Genomic DNA, 19,719 nt, shown 5'->3' with positions numbered 1-19,719 from the left:
CACTGTTTCAGTCTTCACCTTAATGACTCCTGATGCAGTATTTTTTTTTTTTACATTTTTGATTATTTAAAAAAAAAGAAAAAAAAGAAGCCCTCCCCCCCACCCAAAAAAAAAAGAAAAGAAATAAGAAGCTGATCATGGCAGATATAATAGAATGTTTGTATTTCATACATCAAAAAAAAAAAAAAAGGCAACAAGAAACAATAATTGTGGTGAATATAACAGAATGTTTATTAACTGAAAAAAATATGGTAAATAGAATCATTATTTGTGGTGGGTATAACAGAATGTTCATTATTTCTTATAACCAAAATGTATGTTAAGCGGACACACCTTCCACTGATAAATCAGTTACACCAAGCCACACACTGACACAACTCAAACATGGATATCTTGTGCCCCACACGATCCTAACAGTACACTTACTTACAGGCTGCACCTGCCCTTATGACTTCACTGACTATACCGCATAACAGTGGATGACTGAAACCAACAAAAATGGTTGTCAATACGTGCTTCCCACTTTCTGTAAAAAGCACAGCCAGGTTGTAAACAAAGCAGCCGTGTTTATATATGTATATATGCACTGATGTGAATACCGGCACACAAAATGAACTTAATGACTGTAAAGGGGAAGTTGACACTCAAGCATAATGTGCTTCTCCAGCCATGGAACATTTCATCAATTCCTGTATGCCATTAACAGGCATAAATTAAGAAGAAAAAAGAATACCATGCCAGCAGTCTAACAATTATGTACCACATACAAGCTCTAAACCATACATCCGCACAATTCTCATCATATTCCTTGCTGTTACATTTTCACTGGGAACACTGGCTTTGTAACAGACTGACAGACTGATAGAAGTAAAAAGTGGTGGGGAGGGGGACTGAGAGGAGAGGACGAACAGGAGGAACACGCGAGCTGAAGAGTTTTGCCCACATCCACTGTGAAACCCTGCAATGGACACAATTCTTAAGACCACATAAGTACACAAGGAGAATCATGTTCTAATCTTTCAAACCACACACTACAAAACTCTGCCAGAATGGTTAATATCACACAGATAGTCAACAACAACAACAACAAAAAAAAAATGAAGGGTTTGTAATGAACACAGTACATTTTGGAACTGTCATGGCACATGTCCTCCTACTCCAGTATGTCAAACTTACACACACCTAATCCTCAAGTCTTCAGTAGTTTAAGCAACAATTTCTCAAAGGACCCAACTCTCTCATTACCCAAGCCTTTAAAATGTTGTAAACTTATGTAAACTTACTGCCCTTTAGCCTTACATCAGAAGGTATAACTTTTTGAAAACTGAATCACCAGTAAGTGGTACCAGAATCCTTTTGTCTTCATAGGCAAGCAAATAACTGTGGTGAGCCATGAGAAAATCACATTGTAACTGGTTACTTCAGATGCAAAGCATCACACTGTCCATCAGTCTGTGTCAAACTGCTGAGGGTGAAGCTGCACATCAACTCAAATCAAGAACACTGACCTGCTGTCCACCTATTTGAATGTGCCAGTAATGTCACTATCATAAATAATTCTGGTCACAAACATGGACAGCATAATCACCCACCTTTTGGAAACCAGAATGAAGTGTTACTCTGCATGATATTTACAAATAACTTAAACAACAACAACAAAAAACAACGCTTAAAGGCTATATATATATAGGTAATAATCAAGAAAGAACACCTCTTGTTGTCTTTTTTTTTTCCAATCCTGTATTATATTTCTGATGAATGATTGAAAAACAAAACCAAATAAAAAAAGAAAAAGGGCAATGATAAAAAAAAACACATCCCCCCCCCCCCCCAAAAAAAAACAACAACAAAAAACAAAAAGCAAAAAACAAAAAAAACCCAAACGACTACATATCTTAACAACTAACTTAACTGAGAAAGATTAACTTAATCAAATCATGTACACATACATAAATGAAAGAAAAAAACAAAACAAAAAACAAACAAACAAAAAACCCCAAACAAACATGGATTTCATGCCAGCAGTCTTCCTTTCTGTACCACATACATACATGCTTTCACACACACACACACACACACACTCTCTCTCTCTCTTCATTGTGTTCCTTACAGTTACATTTTTTCTGGTTTCAGCTCACTGGGGAGCACTGGGTCTGTAACAGACTGATTTAATTTTGGTTCTGATACGGAAAGGACTGCACTCTATCTACAGATAAAACCACTTGGTGTACATTGCCAGGGCAACAGCATTCTCTTCTATGATCCTGCATTCACCAGAGCCCCCTTGAAAGCTGTGTTTATATCACCTTCAACATCCAATATCACTTCAGCCTGCACAGTCCACAATATCCCATTGCTGGTACTTCATTGGCAACAAGCATCCTTGAAATAATGAAAACACCCTTCTGTCAGTCATCATATGCAGCAAACATTCAGGGCCACGCCCCCAATTACATCATGTCACAGAAATCATGGATCACATTGTCCTGCGAACAACTGGTTACAACCTATCACTCACACCCGACTCAACATCATCTTGCTGTAAATCAGTTTGTATCACAAGCACACTGAATCACACCCAGCTGTCTATTGTATATGGAACCAAAACCTCCTGGTCTCTTGCTGTCATTCATATAAAATATTATATATATATATATATATATATATATATCTACAATGCAGGATATAAAACTCTGTTGTCATTCACATCATGCCCCATCTCCCCCGTTGTTATATCCTTGTTATCAGTCACTGTGCCACTTTCTACCTCTCCCAGTTGCTCTCATTCTTAACCACACCATCTTGCTGTCAGTCATGTCAACACTCATCCTTCACCAAACCTTCTTATCAGTCAATTACAAAGCCCACTTCCAGTAACTCTTCCTTGACCACATTCTTTACCGTCAGCCATGTCATCACTCATCCTTCTCCATGCCTGCCTGCTTTCAATCACAGTGCTCCATCCAAGTTAAACTCATCCTTGACCACGCCTTCTTGCTGTCAGTCAACACTCATTCTTCATCAAGCCATCTTATCAATCAGTTACAAAGCCCGCTTCCAGTCACTCATCCTTGACCATGCCTCTTGATGTCAGTCAATGACACTCACACTTCGGGCACTCTCTCCTACTATCAATCACAATGCCTCCTCCAACTAAGTTACACTGGTCTCCAACCACATCCTCTTGCTGTCAATCACAAATCCCTCTCTACCCAGTCCTAATTACATTCATCCTTGACAATGTGCCTGCTGTCAGACTGTTTTTGTGAGACTTAAAAAATATCTAGACACACCAGTGCTTTCCCTACAACACAATCATGCTGACACATCATGTGTAATAATACTGTTTCTTTATGCAATAATTCCCTGTATCACAGGCTACCTGGATATCTTTCCCCCATCACATGCAATGGGTCTGCTTGTAGTATAATTCATTCCACAGATCCCTCACTGCTTACTCCGGTATGAGTGAGGTACAAAAATCTATCACGTTATCAGTCACCAGTCAGTCATGTGTGAATCTTTATCAATCACCATCTGCACACCACAATTCTGTATGTGATGGTAAGTCAGTCACTGCAGAGTAGTCTATGAAATATACATATGAAGCCACTGTTACCACTATCTTATACATGCAAATCTATGCTTGCCACTTACTGACTTGCTTGAAAGTAAGTAGTCAGATCACAGAAATCCAGATAAGGTTTTTTCATTAGTGGATAATCACAGAAATTTACAAGTCTGTGATTTTCAACACTAGGCAATCAAAGGATAGTAGGTAGCCAGATCACAGAAATCCAGATGACAGAGATTTTTCGTAAGTGCATAATCACAGAAATGTACAAGTCTGTGATTTCAGTACTATGTCAAAGTTCTCTGTAACATAGCAAATGATCAATCATTACCTGACCATTAGTGTATGATAAATTATGAAGTTACAGCCAGGTCACCAGTATTCATCCACAGACTGTTCAGTCACCAGTCTTCATCCGCAGACTGTTCAGTCACCAGTATTCATCTGCAGACTGTTCAGTCACCAGTATTCATCCATAATCACCCTCTGGTCACCAGTATACATCCAGTCAGTGTTTAGTCAACAAAAGATTCAACACAAAAGGAAACTGCGTAGATGAACGATAACAGGATTTAAACAGAATGGTACTGATATTACTGAAAACAGAGCAAAACGCATTGAGAAACACCCAAAGTTCATGACACTGCTGCAATTTGACTTCTGGGAACCAGCTGCTGATTTGTTAATTATTTTTTTCTAATTTAAAAACACACATCAGTTTACTGGTTGCTGAAATACAATGATTCTGTTTATGCATGTATGCGTACTCTGTGTGTGTGTGTGCATGTGCGTGTGTGTGTGTGTGTGAGAGAGAGAGAGAGAGAGAGAGAGAGGGAGAGAGAGAGTCTACTTTTGAAAAGTGTCTTGTGAAAAGAAAAGCTGTAAAGCATGGCAGTTTGATAAGGAATGTATCTTTCATCTTCCCTAAACCTTAACCCTTCAAAGGATTTCAGTAAAACAACAGTGCATAAACCATGATATGGCCCAGCACTGTAACTTTCATTTGAAAATAAAATCCTACTACATACTATGTGATGATGTAAATCAAGCAACAAACATACAAACATGAATCAGAAAAAAAAAAGTACACTCAATGTGAGCAATCACACTGAATTCAACGTTAAGAATGATAAAAATGCTCCTGAAATCCTTGACAGAAAATGAAGGAACAGAAAATGGCTCATTGAAGGTCTTAAAACAATCCAGTACATTATAGGAGTAAATCTTCACACCACAGATAAATTCCACATCATGGCCATAAAAAAAACAAAAACAATGATGTCTTTGTACAACCCTTTAAAAGGAATCTGACACACATAAGATCTGTAATTCATCATCATGCTTTTTTAAGAACTGCTCATACCAATTCTAAAAAATCGACCACTCTTGGTCCTTGAAAAACTTCTTTTACTCTTACTATTTTTCCGTCTGGGGGGGGGAGCTGGGAGGAGTGAGAATGGAGTTATGGGAGGTAGGGTGGGAAGGGGATAAAGGGCATCATGACCTTCCATATTGACTATTGCATTGTTCACTCAAACCTCAAGTGGATGCTCCCAAACACTGCGCTTTCTGATCCATTCTGGTGCACTGCAAATACAAGCAGACCTGATGAAAGCTATCAGTATCAGGTCAGCATGAAAGCATTTTTAAATCACTCACTGAAAAACCTTTAACTCTGTCAGGGCACAGATTAAACATACTTCAGGATGCCAGCTAAATCCTATCAACAAAAATGACTGCTTTATAACAGAACAAGACACAGAATGCATCCCTCTCGTTAAGTCATGTCATATTTTGCTGACAGTTTGGGAAAACAATGAATGAAAACATGCAACAACAGAAAAAAATGGGTCCCTGTGATTGGTCCTCTTCTAAATCCATCATAGTTAGAAAATGATAACTGACTGATCAGAGACACAAAGTGGCAAAAAGAAAAGCAAAAGCTGTGAGAGCATTCCGAAGAAACTTTCTTTTTTTTTTAACGAGAGACAGAAAATGAAAGAGAAAAGATAACAATGATATATTCTTATATGATGCCAATTTTTTTTAAGACCAATGTTCCTGGACAGATATAAGTAAAATTTGCCACAAACTAATGTCCTGTACCTGCTCAAAAAAGATTCAAATAAAAATTATATGTCAATGCTGTCTGTTCTGTTGTGGGCTTTTGAATATTACCTTCAATTAAAAAAAAAAAAAAAAAAAAAAAAGGGAGTTACAATCCAAAAAAAAAAAAAAGGATAAAAATATATATATCTAAACATTCCAGCTGTGTTTGCAAACAAAGCTGCTCAAAGATAACAAACCATCTCAGCATGTGTATGTTAAGCTGCAGATGGCAATGCAATTTGGTCAAATCACAGGTCCAAGTCCAGGCAACTCCATTATTCCTTCCTCCAGTTGACAGTCTCCCTAAGCACAGTGGACGCTGCAGTTTCTTCTTGTGACCCACACAGTGGACAACTGACTCCTCAATATGAAGTCTGGAGCAGTTTCTCCTTGACTTCAATACAGAGCAGAATCTTTTGCACAAAAGATGAAGAGTCTTCCAGTGTATCTGCCCAGGTGCTTTTGGAAAATCTCGTCTGTGAGAATAAAAGAACTTCTTCCTGTGATCAACACACTAGAAAAATGTATCGCCACAACTTTTCGTGAACCATGGAGAAGAATTTCCATCAGACTAGAAACTACAAGTACGATGCTGTATGTTTGGCAATCCACGCTGTGAGTTGTTATACAGACAACCACAGGCACATGCCATTTCTTCTGTAATTCCTTACAGTGAAAACTCTGATCTACATGACATACTAGGGCAGTGGGGTTTTCTTCTGCAGAACCACACAGAATGTGGTGGTGAAAACTATCAACTATGTTTTGTAAAATAATTTCTTACAATCCATGCAGTGGAAAATCTCTTCTTTTTCCTCTGCTATCTGTATAGTCATGCTTCAATAGGACGGGAATCATATTCTTCTCTTCTTGTCTGGTTTGGTGGAAAAACTTTCCTCAACACACCACCAGTCAAGCAGAATTATCTTCCCCTGCTGACTTCTGTTGGCGTGACATCATGTCCCGCGGCATCATGTGCTTTCGCACATTGTGTAGATCAAGGGCTACTTCTTCTTGCGCTGCTCCTGGCAGTGGGGACAGAACCACTTGCCTTTGGGTTTGGTGGTCAGGTCCACACAGCCAAAGTGGAACCACTCTATGGGGCACTGAAACACACACATTCTGGCTGAGGACCTGTTTGACAGCCAGTAGCAGCACTTTAGACCTATTTACAATGAAATAAAGAAAAAAAAAGGAAGGCATTCTAAAGTGTGTGTGTGTGTGTGTGTGTGTGTGTGTGTGTGTTAGAGAGAGAGAGAAAGAGTGAGTAAGAGAATGAAAGTATGTGAGTGAAAGTATTTGTGTGCGGGCATGATGTTGGACAGGCTTATTTGTTTACCTAATTGTGGAAGCTTTAAAACTATTTGGTTCGATTACATCAAATTCTTACATTATTTTTCAGTTAACAGTGAACACAAGTCTGATGAAATTGTTAGCCTGGAGTGAAGTTTGTCAATTTCATGCCACCTAGCCAAAGAAACTGAAAAAGTAAAAAGGAAACATGGAGTACAGACTTCCTTAATCTGCAGGGGTGTACATTGTTGTAGGACTTCCGACACAGAGAGATAAGTGTTGAGAATGTCAAATTACTTTATTGTTGAAGAAAACAAATGTCCCATTACTTTTTCATTGGTGAGGTTAATGTCCAATACCTTTCTTAGCTTGGACATCTTGTGTGACAAACTTTGGTGACATGTCAATCATCCCAAAATTACCAGTTCAAAAGCCAGCATCATCAACCATGCAACCTTGATCAAGGCAGATTCAGCCCAAGTCTTAGCATTGATTAACCAGGATGTAATGTCTTCTGCGCTTGCGCTGGACAGGAAAGCGTCTGATTCTTCTTTCCAGCCTAAGCAGTTTTGGCCATGTGTTGAACCATTTCTTGATCTTCCAAGAGAAAACACAAAAGGTTTCCGAGGATCAGAGATCTTTGGCTAAATTTTCTGGAACGACTGGAGGAAGCAATGCCGTAAAAGTTCAAGTCCAACAGTTTCAAGCAAGAAACAGCCATGATGGCAACAGTGGCAATGAATGTCATTTCTGGAAAACCCCAAACAAAGCCTTCTGATTTGTTTTCAAATGGGAAAAGATTACCCATCAATGGAAATGAACAGAACCAGTCAGAAAATACATGTTCATATTTTTACAAATCACTATTTGACAGAATGACCTCGGGAAGCAGACAAGGAGTAAGACTAGGACAGAAAGTGAGAAACATGAGAACATCCAAACACATCACAAACTGCCTTACACAGTGGAATGAACCACTGAAAATGAAAAGCCACCCAAGGATAACTTTTGAAAGTTGATCAATCTTGCCACAAACACATTCTTTTCCCATGAGGTGCAAGATAACTTGTTAAATTTCGACAAGTTCTGCACTTCATTACACATGCATCTTTGTTGTACTGAAACTATTTGTATTCTTTCTCCCATGAAAGTTGCTAAGCCTGGCTTTTCTTTTTTGGTGGTTCATCCCCCTTTAAAGGTGGCTGATCAGTGTTGGCTGATTAATAACCAGCTTTTTCATCGAGCAAAACCAACAAGCGACATTTTGATATCAAACTGCATCACAGAGTAATCAACAAGCCTTGTTGTGAGTGTACTGAAAATTGGCAACAGTTTCCTGTAGCTGCAGAAGTCCCAACATCATGAAGATATGATGCTAACCGAAGACAAGTAAAACAAGAGGAAGTGAGTGCTGTTGTTTGACCAAGTTCATGCACATTTCCAATCAATTCCGATTTTATAGTGCATCCTATCCTCTTTCAGTTTAGAGAGCCAGAGACACACATAAAAAAATATGTGTGTTAAGGGAGGCCCTGAGTCTATTCTATTCACACATGTTAATATTAACACAGAAATGCCCAACAAACTGACGTACATCTGGATTGTCACAGCCGATCATCTCCCCATAGGAGACCTGGTGACAGAGGCAGTAGGTGGGTTCATTGGGGTCCACAGGCATGTCCAACACATCAGAGGGGTGGGCGATGGACAACGGGAACACTGTGGTAACCGGCTCCTCTTGTCTGAAAGTGAAAGGCAACGTATCTGGGTTGTCAGTGTGCTGTGATTCTGCTGCTTGCATTATACACAGACAAGATCTAAAGTAAGGGTTATCATGTGTCTATTCCTGTGAACAAACTAAGGCTTCAGAACAGTGGAATAAACAACTTTAAAAAAACCTCACACTTGAGAGCCCATTTCTGTAGAAGTAACTTAAAACAGGAGTTGCAGTCCATGAACACACACACAAAAAAAAGAAGCAAAAGAAGATTGAAAACTCTTATGTGTAACATCTCTGCCAGTAGTAATCCCCCCCTCCCCCCAACACTCACATGATACCTCCTCAAAACACAGCAGAACATGTTCCGAACCCTGAATACCAATTTATAGCAAACAGAACAAGTGTGGAAATCTAAGTCCTGTCATGCACTTACTGTACTTGTCCTTTCTTTCGTTTCTTTTTGGGGATCTCGTCTTCATACGTCTCCTTCACATTTTTTCTCTTCTTTTTGTCAGCCAACCCTTCTGCAAAAAAGAATAATATGCACACGTACAGATCACAGATTTCTATACACAAGCATTTCTTTGAGAGGAGTGGAAGGGGGTTGGGGGATCATGGATCCTCAAAATGAATACTTGAATGTGCAATTTCAGTCGTCCCAATCAGCCCATTTCAAATTCAATGCTGGGCAGAACTTCCTGGGAGAAAATGACTAGGGATTGAAGATAAAGGAAGAGAACTGAAACAGTAAAGTAGAAAACTTGTGGTGAACTCAAACCGTAATTATGAAAAACACAGAAAAGCCTTACTTTTCTTTCCTACTGGATCTGCAGCATCACGTAGTGAGGGTTTCTTGTCCTTGATGTCTGCTTCAAAGCGAGCCAGGTCAGCATCCAGCTTGCGTATGTGTTTGTCCACCTATAACAAATGGATCAGTCAATGCATTATAATTTATACTATAGTTTATACTAATCAAATGGGAAAAATGAAGCAATATGTTACCTCATTTTCTTCCGTATCTTAAAATAAAATCTTGTTGAAAAAGATGTTTAATATAATGTTTCAGAGAATGACTGCTTACACTAAATAAGTAAATTACAGTATTACAAGGTACAAAGCTTATCTAAACAAGTTTACCACAAAAAGGGCTTTTTTATGCCATATTCTTTTCACTGTATAGTTTCTGTAAGTTAAGCTCAAAGATCAAATAATACATACTTTTAAGGTGAAAAGATGCAAACATACATTTCACAATGTAATATAAAGCAAAAGAACAGGAGGGCTAGATTTAATAATACAGTCACTTAGCTTTTTATCAGTAAACAGTGTTCAATGTACAGGCAGCTAAAGAATGCAAATGTGGAAATTTAAGTGTTAAAAAACAAAAAACAACTGTTAATAACAAACAAGCAAATTAATAAAAAGAAACTCAAACCAATTCATAGGACTGAAGAGCCAGCTGCACTTTGTCATCGCCAAACTCTCTGCCTTTCTTGAACAGTTGCTGTATGTTGGCCAGCTGCTGACGTCTTTTTTCTGATGACAGTCCTCGCACCTTCTGCAGATAGTCTGTAGCCAGTCTGTCTACCTCCTGCACTACATCTGGACATACACACTGCCACAGTGGGTGTCACACATAGTACAATATACTATTATACAGCACTGCAGGCACTTGTCAACAACACCTTAAGTTAAAGAACTCTTCACTCGACAACAAAATACACAGCAGAAAACACACACACTGCCACCTTTGGTGGGCCTGTCAGTATCAATCAATGGCAGCAAGATTCTTATACTGACACTGTTGGTGACAAAAGCACAGTACTATGCACACTTGCCACTGATACCTTCAGGCTTCTGTCAGTATCAGACTATCACTCAATGGCAGTGAAACACACTAATCATACACTAGGATATAAAGCAAAGGTGACTGACAACAGTCACTGACACACCAGCCAAGAGCTAGACATCACTACGTGATCACCTCAGGTTGATCTATTACCAATTCTGATAGCACTGTTATGATGATCAAATATAGATACTTATATAGCACCCAACCTCGGTCAGAGACCAAGCTCTAAGTCTAAACGTTTTTCAGAGTCATTTGAACTATAGGCTGCCTAACTGGTTGAGCAGACTGAAAGCTGCTTTAGGGTGCTCATCATTATTTCCTGTGTCATTCATTCAAAATTCAATCACACACACATATACATCATTACATGTAACCTGTTTATGTATATGACCATTTGTTATTTCTAACCCCATGATGTAGGCAGCCATATTCTGTTTACAGCCCATGCTCGGTATGTTATTTCCATAACCCACCAAATGCTGACATAAATTACTTGATGAGTTGATCTTTAACATGCTTACTTCAGCTCCTGTACGCGAATACATATGAAGAGGGTTTGGGCACTAGCAGCGAGTCTGCAAGCTGACCTTGGAGATCGGAAAAATCTCCACTCTTAACCAACCACGTGCACCAAGACTGAGGATCAAACTCAGTGAACTCAGGTGAGAATCCACCGCTTTAACCATTTGGACATCACACCCATCAATCAGTAACTTTCTGGGACCCACCACTATCACTACCAGTTCATAACATTTTCAGGTGTTTGTAATCTCATGTCTATGATAATTAGTTTCATTTACCTGGGTTCATAAGACCTATATTATTTTCAGTTTCATGGATCTTGTATTAACTTTATAATAACAATGTCTATACCTGCTGCTTTGCAGTACTTAAAAAGTAGATGTCACTCCTCTATTGTTCTTAAACTTAGAATGAGTCATGCAATGAATTTGTCACAAACTTCCATGAGATATCACTGATATTGGTAACAAATTTCTTTTGTACTTGCTTTATTTGGTTGTTCTTGCAATATAAGGGTCAGATATGAGTCAAATAAAAACATAAAACTAGTATACTATATACAAAAAGGAATTTGCAACATTTAAGTATGTAATTCTTGACGCGCGTGCGTGCGTGTGTGTGTGTGCCCATGTGTATATCATATGCATGTGTGTATGTGTGTGTCCATGTGTATATCCTCTGTGTGTGTGTGTGTGTGTGTGTGTGTGTGCGCGCGCGCGCACGCACGTGTGTGAAAATGTATGTTTAAGTGCATATATTTTTTATACATATATTTTTTTTTATATATATATGTGTGTGTGTGTGTGTGTGTGTGTGTGTGTGTGTGTGAAAGTAAAATCCACAGCAGCAGACCACAGACGTTCCCTTGATTGTTTACCTTGTGTCCGTTGGTCCAGGTCCCTGATCAGATTGAAATTTCTTTGCAGCTCAGAGGGCAGTGATTCCAAGCCTGAAACATATTTCATTCATTTCACAAAAAATTTTTTGCAGTTTTCCAGTCACTCAGAAATCAGAAAAATGCGGGCTTCTAACTGATCAGGGAGAGAAAAAAATCCAAACAAACAACAAAAACTGGCAACAAAACCCCTTGGTATATGTTCTGCTTCTGTTTTCCTGTTCTATTTTCAGTTCAGAGTTTACTGTCCGACAAGCCTAATAACAACTTTTTGTGCACGCTGTGTGTCGCAGAAAAAAAGTGATACGGATTCATGCTGAACAAAATAAAAGCTTTAACCAAACAATCGATTTGGAACTTTAAATCTGCGTCTCACATTGCGGAACTGGGACCTCTCGTGGTAACTATAATCCAATGGAAGGGTGAAAGGAGGCCACAATTTTCCATCATGTCCACTGGATAAGCACTTACGACTGTAAAAAAACACGCGTGCACGTTTGCAGCAGTAATCATACATGTAACACAGATCTGTAGAAAATATTACTTACTGTCGAGGTACTGCTCGAGGTACATTGCCTTCGCCATTTTGCTAGCCCAGCGAAAATGTTGATATCACGTGACTTTTCAGTTTAGTACTCTCCATACCTTGACAAAACCATGTGAAGCTTGAAGCATATTCAGAAAGTTGTTCAACTATTTTTTGCGGAAATTCAACATTAAGATTTAAAATCTTATTATCTGCTTACAATTTTTATAGATTATAATCTTGTATTCAAAGTAATGTAATGAAAAATTCCAGAGCTCATGTATGTGCGAGAGAGCGAGACAGACGGCATTTCGTGCATTATGGCTGCATTGCCTCAGTTTCATAGCAAAACTGGGGCTTTGATTTCTCTGAGCAATAACAATCGGTCGGCTCAGAGAAATCAGCCAACCCAAGAATTCAACAATGGTGTTGTTCTCAGTGCTGAACCTCTGCGAGATAATCAGTTGTTTGAAGTGAAAATCGTGAAAAAGGTATCAAGTTTCAAGACATGTCAAATGCAGTGTGTGCATGCATCATAATGTGGTTGATGTTTACCTTGAGACAGAGACTAACTTCCCAGTTAAGAAAAATATCTAGAGTTATGCTGCGATTTGTCGTTGTAGAAAAGAGTATACAATATATATATATACTTGAAACAACATGTTATAATAGACAGGACCAGCGCTTCAAACGCCCACTTGTTTAGATTTTGAACAGAGCCACCCCATCACACATCACCTTTCTGTAACTTGTGTAAGACAGGCGGAAATATTTCAGGAATTATTTATTTATTGATATTTAGACAATGAATAATGCAACAAAGTGTCTATGTGCATTGTTGTCAGTGACAGATTTGAGCCTGTATTTTTATTTGACTTCATCTCATCAGTGTTGGTAATGTGTGTGTGTGTGTGATCATGGATAACACTCAGCATAGACAATATAATTATAATAGGTGAGTTTGTGGCTGTGTGCTTATTTTTTGTCAGAATAATGCATGATAAACTGTTTTAGCTGAAGTTAATCAAATCAGATGATGGCTAATTGGAAACTGTTAATCCTAAAGATTAATGACTGATAATCATATAAACTTGAAGGAGAGGAAGAGTTTTAAAAAAAACACAAAAAAACTAGTATGATAGAGGCCCTGATAAAAGGCTGATTACAAAAAAATTGTAAAGCTGATTTTCAAACTCCCCCACACACACCTCCACACACCCACCCTTTTTTATGCCTTTTCACACATTGTAGAAACTTTGTATTTTAAAACAATATGTTGTTCTGCCCATAAGTTATAGGAACTGAAAAGATGTGTTTCTAGGTTTAACTGAAAATGTGTGCACTGTGGATGAAGTGTACCTCTGTTACAATGTATATAACTTATGCATGTGACACTTGATTTTTTTTTTTTTTTTTTTTTTTTTTTTTTACTATTTTATCACCAATTGCACTTTGTTTGTTTGCAATATTATTGAAGTTATATTTAAGTACATCAGTGCATGCTATATGTTAATCTATCATTCTTTGTGACTGAATGCTTTTGTAAAAGTGTGCACACCTGCAAACATGTGTATGTCCCTGTCACCTTAAGATGAGATAATGAAGTCTAGTACTACAGCAGCAGCAGTAGTAGTAGTAGTCATCAGCAGTGTTTTCCTGTCCAGTCTCACTCAGTTTAGTCAATAAGTGGAAGAAAATTTCTGCTCTCAGAACTTCCAATATTATAACTCAAGGAACCATACCACATAAAGTTTTACCTTTGATACCAAATGTGCACAAGCTGCAAACTGATATATCCATTTACATGGAATGACATAGAATGCAAATAATTTGGAAAATTCTGCAGGTCAACTCATGGAGTGGATCAATTGAAATTGGCATCACGACATGTAACCCTGACACCTTGACTTTGCCGCTGAGTGCCACAGGTCTTCGCGATGGCACATGGGTCATGTCTGGGACGTCCATCTTGCGTGATGGCCACACTGCTAAAGAAGAGTATGGGAGTGACCTTGACCAGCTGAAGGAAGGAGATCGTGTGGGGGTTATGCGCAACACCCAGGGGCATCTGCACATTTTCGTCAATGGCAGAGATCAGGGCATTGCGACACAAGGCGTGCCCAGCCCTGTGTGGGCTGTCGTGGATCTGTATGGGAAGTGTGCCCAGGTGTCTATCTATGATCCCAACAGTCCTGTCTTTGGCAACAGGCAGAGACAGAATGGTTAGTATGAAATGCATGTTTGTTTTGAGACAAGTAACACAAGATATCCATTTTTAGGTCTGCTTTGAGTCTTTATTATTATTTCTGTTAAAGATCTATCGATTTGATATTTTTCATTTTAATTGCTAACATGAAACACACTTGTCTGGATTAATCTGGATGGTAGCAACTAGCATATAAAATCTGTGCATAATCTTGATGACTTTCTCTGATGTATTTCATGAGTTTTTTGGGGTTTTTTGTTGTTGTAAATGTAGCAATGTAAATGTATCAGTGAAACTATCACACAGATTGTTGTTGATACATCTGTATCCACGTAAACTGTAATCTTAAGAGAGTGTACATATTATGGAACAACAAAATCAAAGTTTGGTTTGCATTTGTTCTGAAACATCTGTGCGGACAAAACAAAGATACTATTCTGAAAAGAAAAGGAAGTCTTTAGCTTTTTATTCATGTGTTTGTTTCATCCATTAACTTACAAACATGCCTTTATTGTGAACTGTCTGTTCCTTTCAGCCACAGCACCAGTGCCAATGACTTGTCAGATCGCCAATGATCTTGCCAATGAGTTTTTGACAGAGCTGTCCAATCAGATCGCCAATGACCTGGTCAGTGCTCGACAGTCCAATGAAGTGAGAGAGGTGGTTGCTGCCGCTGTCGCCGCTGCGTCCACTATGTCTGAGCCGCCAGCCTCTGTCACCACCACAGGAAATAGTTCTCCCAACAGAAATGGTGACCGGGTTCTTTTCACTGAGCGACTCAGCCCCACCTCCACCAATGAAAGGCACCCTTTCAATGGACGGCTGAGCCCAAACACATCTAATGAACGCATGGCTTTCAACGAACGGCTAAACTTGCTGAGCGCTCTCTCTGCCGGCCATCACCTGACTTTCCATGAGCGCTGCGGTTCATTGATCAAGCTGAGCAATGGACTGCGCACAGCTGAGCGACGCAGACCTATGGAGGAGTTCAACAACGGAGTGGTCATGACCAACAGACCACTCAAGGATGATGAACTGTTTGAGGTGTGGAACCACAATGTTTTCTTTAACCCCTTCACTGCTTGACTATCATGTATGCTCGTCAGTAAAGGACTGTCACCAAAGAGACACAGCTTACTGGTCAGGTTGTCAGTCACCATCACTAATTTAGACAAGTCTGCTGCATCTTGGGATTGGATTACTTGTGTCTAGCAAAATCAACACTTCAGAGAACACAAAAATCGTAACTCACTTAGAATTCACGCCATCTCTTTTCACGAATGCTCAGCAGTCAGGGAGTTAATTTCCTTTAGAAAAACATAGTTTCCAGTTGAATTTGAAAGCTGTTGTGTATTATTTTATTAACCCACCAAGAATGTGTATGTATGTACATGATAATCATCCAGATACATAGAGTTCACGTATTGCGATAAAGTTGTATCAGATGAGATATAAAATCTATCAGTAATTGGCAAGATAAACAAAATTTTGTTAGAGAAAGAGGAGTTGGCTTGTCCTATGACTTATGTCTGATTATTGAGGGCTGTATATATTGTTATGCTGGTTTCAACATCCTAAAAGCTTGGAATAAAATGTTCTCTTTCATAATTCTTAGTTGTTCAATTTGAATAATGGTTCTGCCATAGGTATAACATTAATTATCATTATTTGTGTTTGTATGCCAGCACTGTGGTGTAAGTCACTGGGATTTTTTTTCAGTTGGATAAACATATTTAATTGGTTACTGTTTCATTTCAGATCAGTGAATGTTATTCCATTGTGTGGTGAACTTATTTCTTAATTTATGAAATCAAACAGTCATAAGTCCAGTGAAAATAACCAGAATTGGTGTTATTCTTCTAATATTATCATACACAGAATAAAGTAGTAAAAGAGACTGATATTCTGATAAAGGGGGACATTGCTTGTTTAATTATAAATAAGCTAATGTTGGGAACATTGTTTAACTTTAGATAATTTATTGTTGCATGATAATAATAATAATAATAATGGATACTTATATAGCACACTATCCAGAAATCTGCTCTAGGTGCTTATAAAGGTAATTATTCTAATGAAGAACATTATTTTGAATAAGATAAAGTAGTATGGTGATCATTTTCTTAATTTCTTTCCTGGTTTGTATGATCATTCATGATGTGAAATATTACTTTGAAATTAACTTTAGACTAAAAGTTGAACAGGTTGATCAGAGTTTATATGATTATTTTGAAGATGAGGTAATGAAATATGGGCTTGTGGGGATGTGAACATAAATGTTTGTGAAGTGAGGTGACAGAGTGATGTGATTGTAGTTGCATTGTGTGGAGGCGTTGCATTGGCTGTGTGCAGATCCGGTTGGACCGGCTGGTGGACAAGTGGTCAGGGTCCATAGAGGTGGGCATCACCACACACAACCCCAACAGTCTGGAGTTCCCCGCCACCATGACCAACATGCGCTCTCGCAGTGGTAACAGTAAGTCAGCTGCATGCTACGCTGGTGCTTGCCTGCATTGCAGTACCCATGTCTGTCTGGAAAATCTGGTTGTTAGGTTGCTGTAAAGGGCAGAAGCATGAATTGTTACTCATAGCCCAAGTTATGTTTGTAAAATACACAATAATTTGAATATCATGACTGCATGTGTAATATTTATAACTCAGTGGCAAATATGGGAGAAACAGGACAGACGTCTTCACATAGCTCTGTGATAAATGTGGAATATAATCAGATGTATATTGTTATAGGTTGTTTTTTTTTTAGATGCACAGCAGAATTTTTTTCTAATTCCAGTCCCATCACCAGCACCATTTCAGTAGCCCCCCATACACAGCCAAACCCAGGCTCGTCTGTGGCAGTGTCAGCAGTCCACAGGGAACTATTCATGTGAGGTCACCAGAGGAGACCCTGTACTGCTGCTGAATCACTTTGGTGGTATTCAGTAGTGCCAGTCCTGATTCAGTGTACTTAAGACACCACCCCTTTCCTGATTTAACATACTTAAGATACCACCAGTTAAGCTAAGCCACCTGCTGATGACACTTAGTCGCGGACCTAGACTGAGTGAGCGTCTCCCTCAGAGTGGAGATGGCCACCACATCCCTCTGACGGTCCTCCATAAATCTGCCAATACCGTGGACCTTGACAGACCTTCGTTCCAAACACTCAAGTGGATGGGGATTGAAACTGAGGTCACCATAAGAAAGATCATGAAGACTACTGCATTTGGGACTCTTTTTTTTTTTTTTCTTTTTTTTTTTGGACAATGGAGGAGGAGGATAGTGATGAAGACGTTGCTATGGAGGTCCATTTTAGGTTTGGGACTATATGCTTCCTGTCATAATGCTATCCTGGCGACAAGACCCAAGAGATACACTGGGACGCATTCATGAAGTGGATGATACTTAACTGTTTGGTCCCAGTCTTCCTATTTAAGCCCTTTGCATACTTAACTCTGTGTAGGAGCTGGCCATAGGCCAAAAAAAAAACACCTCTGCTTGGAATTGAACCCATGTCCTCCCAGCAGTCAGTTTGTGATGCTAACCACTGTGCCATGGTGGCTGGTGCACAGCAAAAATTTAGAATCTAATGGATTACTGTTGAAAAAACTGCACTGTTGATTATGTTTGATGCTGAAATTTAGCTGTAATTGCGTCATCACTTTGTGTCTTGTTGCAAAGATGTATTGATGATTGTGTTGAATGCTGAAATTTGGCTGTAATTGCATCATCACTTTTATTGTGTTTTGTTGCACTTTAAAACTTTGAAAACAGCACACATTTAACACATTGGTTTGATCTTCTATGCTGGTGAAAATTTGTCATCATTGTTTTGTCCTTGCAGGAACCATCATGATGAGTGGGTGTGGCATTCTGACCAACGGGAAAGGTACACGTCGAGAGTATGGACAGTTCAACCTGGATGAGCTGACAGTGAGTCCAAGCTTTTGGGTAGCTTCTTGCTTTGTGCTACAGCTGCAACACATAACACACATACACACACACACACACACACGAACAAACAGCAACTTACTCACACACTCACACACACATGCATGCAGATAGGGTGATTGTGACATGACAGGAAAAAATGAAGAATGTCAAAGGTTTTATATATTTGTCAGTTCTTTACACTGACGTCTTTCTATATTAAGTTAATATTTAGTTGGTCGTTAATGTTTATAGGTCTCTTATCTTCATTCAGAAAAAAATTCAGGTGAAAGCAGTGTGGAATCCTTATTTTGGCGAAGTTCTTTAGCATAATAAGGTTATCATTTAGATGAACAGTGTATTAAGATTCATGGCACATGTCTTATTTACTGTTGTTGTTTAATGTTTTTTTAGTGAAGAGAATAGCACTGATGATTGCTTTTATTCATATGTTGAGCAGGAAGGTGACCGTATTGGGCTGATCAAAAGTGCCAGTGGCTGCTTGCACTACTACATCAATGGAATGGACCAGGGTCTGGCCGCCTCAAACTGCCCCTCCCCTGTCTGGGGGGTGGTTGACCTGTACGGCATGGCTGTCAAGGTCACCATTCTGGATCGGCAGGACCCCAGCTATCCCAACAACCCCCCTGCCCCTGAGCGTCGTGCCAACAGTCTGTTTCGACATTATCCAGATCTCTATGATGAGGAGCCGCTTGAAGGTATGATTTCATGTTTCACCCTGTTGTTGAATTATTTTTGTTCATGTTTTTATTTTATGTTTAAAAAAAAAAAAAAAATTTTAATACATTTTCAGGAAGATATTACAGAAGTTTACATTAACCTTATATGTACTGGTTGAAGCGGAGATCTGTTGGAAATGTATACCATTGTAAGAATTGTCTGAATAAGGTATTGGCAGCAAGAATTCATAATTAAAAACATGCAAGAGCAATGAAAAAGAAACACAGCAAAAAGAATTGCTGGTGTGTTTCTGTCGTTTGTATTACTGAGGTATATCTAAGAACGTCTGACACAACATTTATTTACTTCTTTTTCGCTGCTTTTTCAATAACATGGACTGTTTTGACATGCCTT

At 38.9% G+C, this 19,719-nt stretch overlaps 2 protein-coding genes across 7 annotated transcripts in view; one reads left to right on the top strand and one right to left on the bottom strand.

The window, feature by feature from the left end:
* Positions 1–1,875: 1,875 nt before the first annotated feature.
* Positions 1,876–12,550, bottom strand: LOC143287357 (inhibitor of growth protein 5-like). Its single transcript, XM_076595320.1, has 7 exons — positions 12,514–12,550; positions 11,948–12,019; positions 10,132–10,298; positions 9,506–9,614; positions 9,130–9,220; positions 8,571–8,718; positions 1,876–6,789 (listed from the first exon to the last, which is right to left on the bottom strand). The coding sequence occupies exons 1-7, from the start codon at positions 12,548–12,550 to the stop codon at positions 6,688–6,690; spliced, it is 726 nt and encodes a 241-aa protein (XP_076451435.1). The 3' UTR covers positions 1,876–6,687.
* Positions 12,551–12,773: 223 nt separating this feature from the next.
* Positions 12,774–19,719, top strand: part of LOC143287643 (neuralized-like protein 4) — a 31,923-nt gene continuing 24,977 nt past the window's right edge. For 4 of the 6 annotated variants that reach the window (XM_076595769.1, XM_076595768.1, XM_076595766.1 and 1 more), the window contains exons 1-6: positions 12,774–12,982; positions 14,338–14,713; positions 15,233–15,741; positions 17,050–17,173; positions 18,539–18,627; positions 19,085–19,343. In XM_076595769.1, coding sequence (XP_076451884.1) covers positions 12,812–12,982; positions 14,338–14,713; positions 15,233–15,741; positions 17,050–17,173; positions 18,539–18,627; positions 19,085–19,343 — 1,528 coding nt within the window. In that variant the 5' untranslated portion in view covers positions 12,774–12,811. The remainder of the gene's footprint in view (positions 12,983–14,337; positions 14,714–15,232; positions 15,742–17,049; positions 17,174–18,538; positions 18,628–19,084; positions 19,344–19,719) is intronic. The other 2 variants (XM_076595770.1, XM_076595765.1) reach the window with 1 other exon arrangement.

This window comes from Babylonia areolata, chromosome 11 (assembly GCF_041734735.1).
Source record: "Babylonia areolata isolate BAREFJ2019XMU chromosome 11, ASM4173473v1, whole genome shotgun sequence".
Lineage (NCBI taxonomy): Eukaryota > Metazoa > Mollusca > Gastropoda > Neogastropoda > Buccinidae > Babylonia > Babylonia areolata.
Note: the sequence above shows the minus strand (reverse complement) of the source record. Positions and strands in the feature narration are given on the sequence as shown.

Excerpts from the sequence above, each read along its gene's own strand:
- LOC143287357 (XM_076595320.1), bottom strand. The coding sequence starts at position 12,550 with ATGGCGAAGGCAATGTACCTCGAGCAGTACCTCGACA. Across the intron at positions 9,615-10,131 it reads CTCTTCAGTCCTATGAATTG|GTGGACAAACACATACGCAA; the intron begins GTTTGAGTTTCT and ends CATTTGTTATAG. Across the intron at positions 8,719-9,129 it reads CGAAAGAAAGGACAAGTACA|ACAAGAGGAGCCGGTTACCA; the intron begins GTAAGTGCATGA and ends TTTCACTTTCAG.